Raw genomic sequence first — 9,251 nt, 5'->3', positions numbered from 1 at the left:
GGTTTCTCTTCCCTCTTTTTAAGATCTACTTGCTTTTCACCCCCTTTCCCTTCCTTACCCCCCTCCTCCTCTCCCCTCTCCCTACATTGCTCCATCCATCCATCCATCGCTCCATTCATTCATGTTTAGGGTCCTTGGCGACGGCGCAGCCTGGGAGTGAAGGTGCCGGAGGAGCCTGGTTGGGGGGCGGGGAGGGGGGAGAGGACCAGAGACACGGAGGGGGTACTAGAGGAGATCGCTAGAGGATGGCTGAGAGGAAGAGGAACTGGAATAAGGAGGACGACCTGCCTGTGTATCTAGCCCGGCCCGGCACCACAGCGCAGACCCCCCGCCAGAAATATGGGGGTATGTTCGCCTCGGTGGAGGGCGCCTACGAGAACAAAACCATCGACTTCGATGCCTACAGCGTGGGCAGAAAGGGCTCCCGGACTCCCAGGAGCAGCAGCAGGCCCGACATGATGTTCTTGGGGGAGACTGGGGACAATTTCAGTGAGACCGCCAGCGATGTGAGTGAAGTGTCCGGCTCTGTCATTAGCTCTCCGGGGGACAGAGATGACAAGACACCGGGCGTGGAAATCCGATATCCGACGGGAAAGGAAATGCTCCAGGGCCCGGACAATGGGAAGGTAAAAAAGGAAGTGTGTGTGTGTGTGTGTGTGTGTGTGTGTGTGTGTGTGTGTGTTGGGAGGGGGTGGGGGGAGAACAGCATATGGTCTGTGGAGGGAGAGAAGTGAGGCTGCAGAGAAGAGAAACCTAGACTGCAGACCCCCCCCTTCCCCCATAGGGGTCTATTCCTTAGCACGGCACTGCAGGCTTTGGGGGCGGGGAGGGAAGGGGAGAGGAAATGGGGAGATGGAAGGGGCTTGGGCAAAACAGGGAGGTTTCAAACTTGTGACTTGGCGATCAAGCCAAACCTTTGCTGGCAGGCAGCATTGGAGTTGAGGTGCGTCTGCCCCAGAATAAGAGAAGCAGGCGTCGTGGTGTCGGGAGCCGTGAGGAGGGACGCCCCCCCAGACAGTGAGTGCCTCTTGGTTTCCCATGGCCAGTCCTAAACCAACATACCGCAACCTAGATTTTCCTCCCCGCCCCCTTCAAACCCCGCATATCCTTTTAGTGAAGACCGCATGGTTGTGATCCTGACCTCTTGGAGAGCTGGCTTGAGACTAGGTCCGAGCCACGAAAGGGGGCGCAAGACTTCGCTTGAGCCTCTCGGACTCCAGTGCCACCTGGTTAAAGCTTTCCAGTGTAACAAAGCGGCTTCGGGGGTGCTTTGGGGGGAGGGTCTGGGGATTGCTTGGGTGACCTGACCTGGAGCTGAGGCTCAGTTTACCCTCTGAGTCTCTGGGTAGTGAGAGACCCATGCAGATACTGGCAGAGCACGTAATTCTTTTGGTTTCAACGTTTTGAGGGAGAAGGAATGCTTTATTGGAAAGAACATCAGCTCTGAAGTCAGTTGGTTTTGTTTCGAATTCCAGTTCTACCAACTGCTACGTGTATGACCTTGGGCAAGTCTCTTAACCTCCAAGGACCTCACTTTCCTCATCCGTAAATAAACTACTTACCTCACAGGGTTATCATCAGTCCAGAGAAACAAGTTAAATATTGGAGAAGTGGTGGAGCCATTGGCCAAAGCCGGTGGTATCTCCCCTCCCCCAAAGCCCTGTTCCTTGATTCTCCAATCTAAATGGTTGCCTGGGAGCTGAGAGAGAGATTTAAGCAGCCTGAACTCTAGAAGGAGTGATCTCCCCGGTAGATTCCTGGGCGATAAGCTCGCTTTCATTCACAAGCTAACTGCGGTCAGAGGCGCTAGACCCCGCGTTTTGCCGCGGTGTAAGCCTCCACCCACTTTTCCTTGGCGTCACTAGAGCTGGACAAAGGGTGGCTCCGAGGGAACTCCGAGGTTTTAGTAAGAGTTAATGGGGCAGAGGAACAATCCGGCTGAGCTCCCCTCCCTTCCCCACCAGAGCCCCACCTCAGCCTCAAGGCTAGGCCCGTACTCCATGCCCTGCCCGCCTATCAGTTTGCCAGGGAAGAGTTGGCTTTCGGGGAACCATTCGAAAAAGCAATTTGCTGCTGCAAGTTTAATGGTTTACAGAGAGAAAGAGGAAAAAAAACACCCAATAAATAGATCTGGTTCGGAACACAGGTTAAAAGTGCTCGAACTTCCTAATGCTATTAGCTTTCATTTCTGCATCACTCTAAGATTTACAACGAACTTTCCTCATAGTAACCCTGTGGGACAGCTAGTACAAGTATTATTATTCTCGTTTCACAGATGAGAAAACGAATGCTCAGACAGGTGAAGGGACTAGCCAATGGTTACAGTCAGTGACTCAGTCAGAATTCAAACCCAAGTTTCCTGATTTCGACGATTTTTCTTTCCCACCATTTTGCTACTTTTAGTTGTTCTCCCCCTTTCTTCTTCTCTTCCTCCCCATCCCCCTCCTCTCTTATGTTTTCTTCCTTCTCCCCAGCTCAGCTCCTACTCCTGATGCACAGACACCAGCATTTTATTGGTCATCTGGGAATAGGGGACCCTCCTCACTCCCTCCTCCTTTTCAACTGCTGCCAGGCTTTCCTATTTTCTTGGAGACGTTTCCCTGGGGTGTACTGACATGACTCTTGAAAACTGTGGTAGAGAATGCTTAAATAAATCTGCTGGACAAAATTCAATTTAGGAGCCCAGGAGGACAAAGTGGCTTTTCTTTTATCCTTGAAATATGTGTTAAACAATAGACAATTTGAGCTTGGTTCAGGCCTATTCAGTGGACAAATCACGTCCACTGTCCTTCTCCACTGACTGAATGGAGGGAAGTTGGGGTGTGTCAGGTTTCCTCTCTGTCTTTCCACTGGGTTCCACCTCCAGAGACCCATAATGTAAATTAGTTTTGAAATGGTAGAGGAGGCTGAATTGACAGCTCAGACGGAAGATGTCCATTTCAGTAATACTGGCCTTTTAAACTCAAGAACTGATTTTGAATCCTTTATCTCAGAATCATCTAACTTTAGAGCTGAAGGGATCCTTGGGTGCTCTTTCAGTGTCTTCCTTTCGGAAATGAGGCAAGGAGCAAATTGTCCGAGGACAACCACTACCTCCCCCCACCCCCACCTCCACCTCTGGTTCGAATATGCCAAATATCTTTCCCCCACAGAATGCGGACACCAGAGTCAAACAAATGGATGTTGGGAACCAGGGTCAAAGCACCTCTACTGTCTGGTCGTCCCTAGGTGCAGCCTTAATTTGGCCTCAGACTGGGCCTTTCCAACCCAGATGTTTTCTGCTAGAGTGTCCCCCCCCTACAAGTTCCCACCTCAAGATGCTGAAGCACCTGTAGCAATGAGGATAAGGTCCATTAGGGTTTCCAAATACCTTTTAAAAACACGTATAACAACGACAAGGAGATGGAAACAAATACAAAACTAAAACAAATGGCGAAAATGGCATTCCTTTTGGAAGGATTTATTGCTGCTGCAGAACTCTCCAGCTTCAGTGAGCCTGGGTCTCCGGGTGGATAGCAGAGGTAGATCGGTGGGTGTGTTGGGGGGCGGCGAGATTGAGGAGTGGAAAGGAGGAAGCGTGTGTTGGGGGGTGGGGGGGGAAGAAGGAAGATTGGAAAGGAAGCGCTTCCTGGGTTGAGCTGAGCTGGGCGAATCCTGCTAGGTTCCTGCAGCCGAGAGGGCGCTGGCGCTGCCTCTAGAAGGAGCTCTCTCTAGCCAACTCCCTTTGGGAGACCCGGCCCTGTTTTATTGCAGCCGGGAAAAAAAAAAGGCAGCAGGTTTTTGCCAACGCTGCCGTTCCGCTTTTGGAAAAGAAAACTTTACCTTTATTAAAATAATTTTAAACCTTTGATTGCTGGGCGACAAGCCTGCCTGGGCCGCACGCGGGGGTGTTGTGTGAGCGTCTGAGAACCGGAGACAGAGGGGGAGAGACAGAGACAGAGAGCCCTCACACAGAGGGAGAGTGACCATGTCTTATCAGGGCAAGAAGAGCATCCCTCATATCACGGTAAGACCAGCCCAGGGCACAGAATGAGGACTCCTCCCAGAGCCCTCTGGCTTTTGTTAGGTGGGAGGGGGTGGGCGATACGTAGAATACCGCCACCCGGGCCTTGGGGCTTCTCGCTTGGAGACGTGGGGAGGAAGCTTGGGGGCTGAAAATCTAGCTCGGACGAGGGTGGCTATAAAATTGAGGGCGAAGGCAAGCGCTGGCCTTTGCAGGTGGGGCCGCGGGATGGACCTTCCACAGACTTTTCCCCTCAGCGCCGTGTGTGTGTGTGTGTGTGTGTGTGTGTGTGTGTGTGTGTAGGGGGGGAGACTTTGGGACCAGGTGTGTCTCTTGAGGGAGGGAGTGTCTCTGCTTCCAGAGGCCCTGGAGGGCGTGGGGGTGGGGGTGGGCGGCTCCCGAGCTGCAATGTTCCCCTCTTCACCTTTTCTACTATCAGCTCCCCCTGTCTCTCCATCTCTGGCTCAAACAGTAATGCCAGCCATAGATCCTCCAGGGACCCTGGGTAGCTCTTCAGGCTCTGAGTTGGTCCACGCCGCCTATGATGGGAAGGGAGAGAGATGCTGTGGAGGGGGAGAGAATGGACTGGGTGGGAAGGTGGTTCGCAATTGATGCTAAACCGAACAAAAGAGGGAGGGGACCTCAGTTGCGTGCAGTCTCCAGACCCTTTCCCCCAAGCCCCTCTGGCTCCCCCCAGGAGGCAGCCTGTGGGCATAATCCCTGGAGAGTGACTTCTCCCGGCACCCACTGGTTTCCATTTCCTTCACCTCCTGGGGGGTGGGGCGGGGGTTGTGGAGTAGAAATGGGGTAAGCTAGGGAGCGCCATGACAGAGGCACCGCCTCCCAGCCTTCCTGGGCTATTAATAGATGAGAGAGGGACTGCCGAGCCTGCGAGATCGGGAGTCGAAGGGTTAAAGGGAGCCTGGTTCACAAGGTGGGGGGAGGGGAAAACATGGGAGGGGGCAACAGGGCGTTTCCATCTACGCGTGGGCGGAAACAAAGAAAAATCTGGATCTGACCAAAGAACCTGGGATGCAGAATCTGACTGTGGCACTGTGGGAGGGGTCCTGGGGCTGGAGAAACCCTCCTTGTGGTGGGAAGTTGGTTTCTCGAGTTCATGTTGGGATCTCGCGCGGTGCTGAAAGCAAGAACGCATAGTACTTTTGCAGAGGCACCCTATTTGAGGTAATTGGTCAGCTGAAAAAGTCCTGCTAAGTCATCGATTCAGTTGTGGTTTCCCAGAGCTAGTCCTAAACTACTGCAGGCGAGCTAAGCCTTCACAGGTGGGAGATAGTGTAAAAAAGCTCTTTGGTCCCTGCCTTCTAGGAAATGCAGTACTTGTTGAGGCGACTTCTTCAGCTAAAGCAGCACCATTCCAGGCCGCGTCAGGATTCTCAGGGGTGGAGGAATTTAGAAAAGGGGTCCCAAAGTCAGCAGGCCCAGAGTCCCAAGTAAGAAGTCAGGCTTGAGAGACCGAAGAGAAGCATGCGTGGGTTTAAACTCATTTCTCCCAAGACTGATTTGTGGTTTGAAGATTACACCATTCATTTGCGGAAGTCTAAACAGCGCCTTCAGTCTGGGACAAAATTCCTCTGTCAAATGCTTCCAATTCTGTTGTGCATTATACTAGTGTATGTACTGTAACAGAAACACAGGTTCTTTCTTTAAAAAGAAGGGAGGGAGGGGAGAGAGATAATACAATGAGCTTCCTCAAGAGGAGCCTTGTAATTGGCCAAACGATATATTTTTTCCCCTTGATAGATCCAATTAAGCTCAGACAGTGTATATGTGGGTTAAAGCCTCAAAGAAAAAACAAAACTGGATATATACATATACATACATACATACATACATACATGCATATACACACACATACATATATACGCGTATGTATGTGTATACACATATACATATACACAGTCTTACTTTCATTGTGCCTTGCCTGGTTACTGCTGTGGTTAAGTATTCCTTTAATGGGTGTTGACCACTGATAGCATTTTCTCTAAACAGGGCATCTAGGCAAATAAAGGAGTGCAGAGAGGCTTGTGGGAATGAAAATTGGATGATTATTCATATTTCTTATGGCTTTAATTTTGCCCTTAAGAATAAAGTTGCTGGCCCTATGTTAGGAGGGGAAAACAAAGAAACAAAACAAGTACCTCAGCTTTAAAGCCTCAAAGATGATTTAAAACATTTATAAAACATTCTAATATACCAGATTTTTTTTTCTTAATTGGTTATATGTTAGAGGACTGACTTTGATGTTATAGACTGTGTCTTTGAAGCCTGATGCTGTTGTGCCTAGAGAAAAGCCTGGGTGTGGCTCTGTCTGTGAGAGGAATAGTGTACTCACTTGCTTTTGTAGTCTTGCAAAAGCTTTCTTTCCTCAATAACCACCAAAGGACAAACTGGGAGGGGGAGGAGAGGAGGAGTGGGGAATTGCTGGATTATGCTGAGATTCAAAGGCATTTACCAATATCATTGAAGCAATTGAATTACCAAGGGCTGTTCACAAAGGTGAACCTTTAGAGAGAGTTCACTTTCTAGAAGCCGGGTAGTGTCATAGTATTCTGAGATGGAAATCCTAGTACATAAAATCTCAGAGCTGAAAGGGACCTAAGAAAATAGCTTATAAAATGTCAGAGCCAGAAGGGACTTTAGAATATGGAATGTTAGATCCAAAAGGGACTTTCAAACAGACAACAGGATGTCAGAGCTGGAATGGAGCTGATAATAATATAAAGTAGAGTTTTAGAGCTGGAAGGGAACTCTAGGCACAAAACATGGAATAATAGAAATAGCATAAGAAAGCTGGAAGGAATTTAGAGAACATCTAATTTGACTCCCTCTTCAATGAGGGAAAATGAGATCCAGCACCAGGGGAAGTGGTTTGTCCAAGGTCCAGCAAAAATCATGTAACAGATCAGGGACAGGAACCCAGAGCTTGTGCCTATAGGTTTAGTGCTTTTCCCACAATTCTAAGGCCACTCTTGTAATCCAAAAAGATATCTCTATATCCGAAAAGTATTTGGGGGGAGGGAATGGGAATTATCAGGTTAAATAGATGGTAACATTCAATGTTCAATCATGTCTGACTCTTTGTGACCCCATTTGGGGTTTTCTTGGCAAAGATCCTGGAGTGGTTTGTCATTTCCTTCTCATTTTACAGATGAGGAAACAGCCAAACAGGATTAAGTGACTTGCCCAGGGTCATGCAGCTAGTAAGTATCTGAGGACAGATTTGAACTCAGGAAGATGAATCTTCCTGACTCCAAGGCCCAAAATATCAAAAAAAAAAAGAAAGAAACCTAAGTTCATCGAGCCCAGGTTAAGAACCTCTAATTTAGTATGATACAGTAAAAAGAGCATATGGCCTAGAATCAAGAGTCCTGGGTTTGTGTCCCAGCCCCAACACTGACTAGCAGCATTGATTTGGCCAAGTCATTTCACCTCAAGGAGAAAACCTGTTTCCCTATCAATAAAATGGACATAAAAATACATCAACAACTTGTATCATAGGGCTGTTGTAAAGCAAATGCTTTACGAACTCTAAGAATCTCTCAATATGACATATATGTATAATATGTATATATATATATTAAATATGGGACCATATAGCTCAGATTTTTAATGCACAAAAAAGATTAGAAACCCTGTTCTTATTTCCAATTATTTGCAATCCAGTGCTACAGCAAATATTAAGCCGTGAATTAATTCCTTAAGCAACTATGCTGGTGAAAAATATCAGCTAGTTGGTGATATAAGGATTTGCCTGAAAGGAATTCATAATCTGGTATTGATACTTGGGGGGAAGGAGTGATATAATTGAATAGTGAGATGTAAGCATCTTTTTTTAAAAACCTTATAATTTGATTGTTTGGAAACTGATCTTTGAGTTCCCTGTTGTATTATTTTCAGCAGGAATTTTTCTTTGTGTTTTTAGTCAGGTCAATAATTTTTTTTGGTCAGATCCTACTCCAATTTATCTTATTTACTATCATTTCTATTTCCTTATTTAGCACCTATGGTTTCATTCTTCCAACTACCATTTAAACAGGGAAGTTGAGTCCTCAGAGAACACCTGATTATGCTCCTCAGGCTTTTCTGAATACCTGTCATGATCATAGAATCAGACCCTCAACCACACATGGCTAGAATGGGCTCCCACCAACATTTCTCTAATCAATACCGATTTAGAACATTTTTTCATGTGACTATTTCTTCTTATGAAAACTACCTGTTCATATCCTTTGACCACTTATCAATTGGGGAATGGCTCTTATTTTTATAAATTTTACACAGTTCCCTGCACGTTTGAGAAATGAGGCCTTTATCAGAGAAATTTGCTGTAAAAATAGTTGATATTACTGCATTGTCTATGGGTACCTTTTAGGAAAATGTAGTTTCCCTGATTATCTCTTTTAATTAGGCTTATTTTTGGTTTTGCTTCATCTGAGATCAGAGTTGCTATCTCTGCCTTTTTTCTTTTAGCTGAAGTATAATCAATTCTGCTCCAGCCCCTTATTTTAACTCTGTTGTATGTGTCTTTCTGTTTTGAGTGTGTCCCTTGTAGACAGCATATTGTTGGATTCGATCAGCTATCTGCTTCTATTTTATGAGTGAGTTCATCCCATCACATTCACAGTTATGATTACTGCCTGTGTATTGCTCTCCATCCTATTTTCTTCTATTTATCCTTCTCTGTCCCCTCTCAAAAGTAAGTTTTGTTTCTGATCACTTCCTCCCTTAATCTGCCTTCCCTTTTTCACTTACCTCCCTTTTCCCTCCTACCTCCCTGTTTAGTAAGCTAGATGTCTACCCCCAACTATATAACTATATCTATCTATCTATCTATCTATCTATCTATCTATCTATCTGCCTACCTATCTGTGTGTATATACACACACATATATGTATATATACATATGTACATTTTATATATATATATACATATACATATATACATATACATACATACTATATATTCCTCCCTCCTTAAACCAATCCTGGTGAGAATATGGTTCAAGCATTGCCATCCTTATAACCCCATTACCCCCTCCACTGTAAAGGCTCTTCCATGTGCACCTTTTTTGTGACATAATTTTGCCCATTTTTCCTTCCACTTCACCATTTTCCCCAGTGCATTTGCCTTTTTCACCCTTTCGTTTTTTGATCATCTCAACATAAATGATTCATACTCATGTCCTCTCTCTATGTAGATTCCTTCTAACTACCTTAACAATGAAAA

General features: G+C 46.4%; 1 protein-coding gene across 1 annotated transcript in view; it reads left to right on the top strand.

Moving 5' to 3' along the window:
• The first annotated feature begins 213 nt into the window (after positions 1 to 213).
• The window catches only part of CRMP1 (collapsin response mediator protein 1), an 82,583-nt gene continuing 73,545 nt past the window's right edge, over positions 214 to 9,251 (top strand). The window contains exon 1 of the mRNA XM_036764843.1: positions 214 to 626. Coding sequence (XP_036620738.1) covers positions 246 to 626 — 381 coding nt within the window. The 5' untranslated portion in view covers positions 214 to 245. The remainder of the gene's footprint in view (positions 627 to 9,251) is intronic.

This window comes from Trichosurus vulpecula, chromosome 6 (assembly GCF_011100635.1).
Source record: "Trichosurus vulpecula isolate mTriVul1 chromosome 6, mTriVul1.pri, whole genome shotgun sequence".
NCBI lineage: Eukaryota > Metazoa > Chordata > Mammalia > Diprotodontia > Phalangeridae > Trichosurus > Trichosurus vulpecula.
The sequence above is the reverse complement of the archived record's forward strand: the minus strand, read 5'-3'. Positions and strand labels throughout refer to the sequence as shown.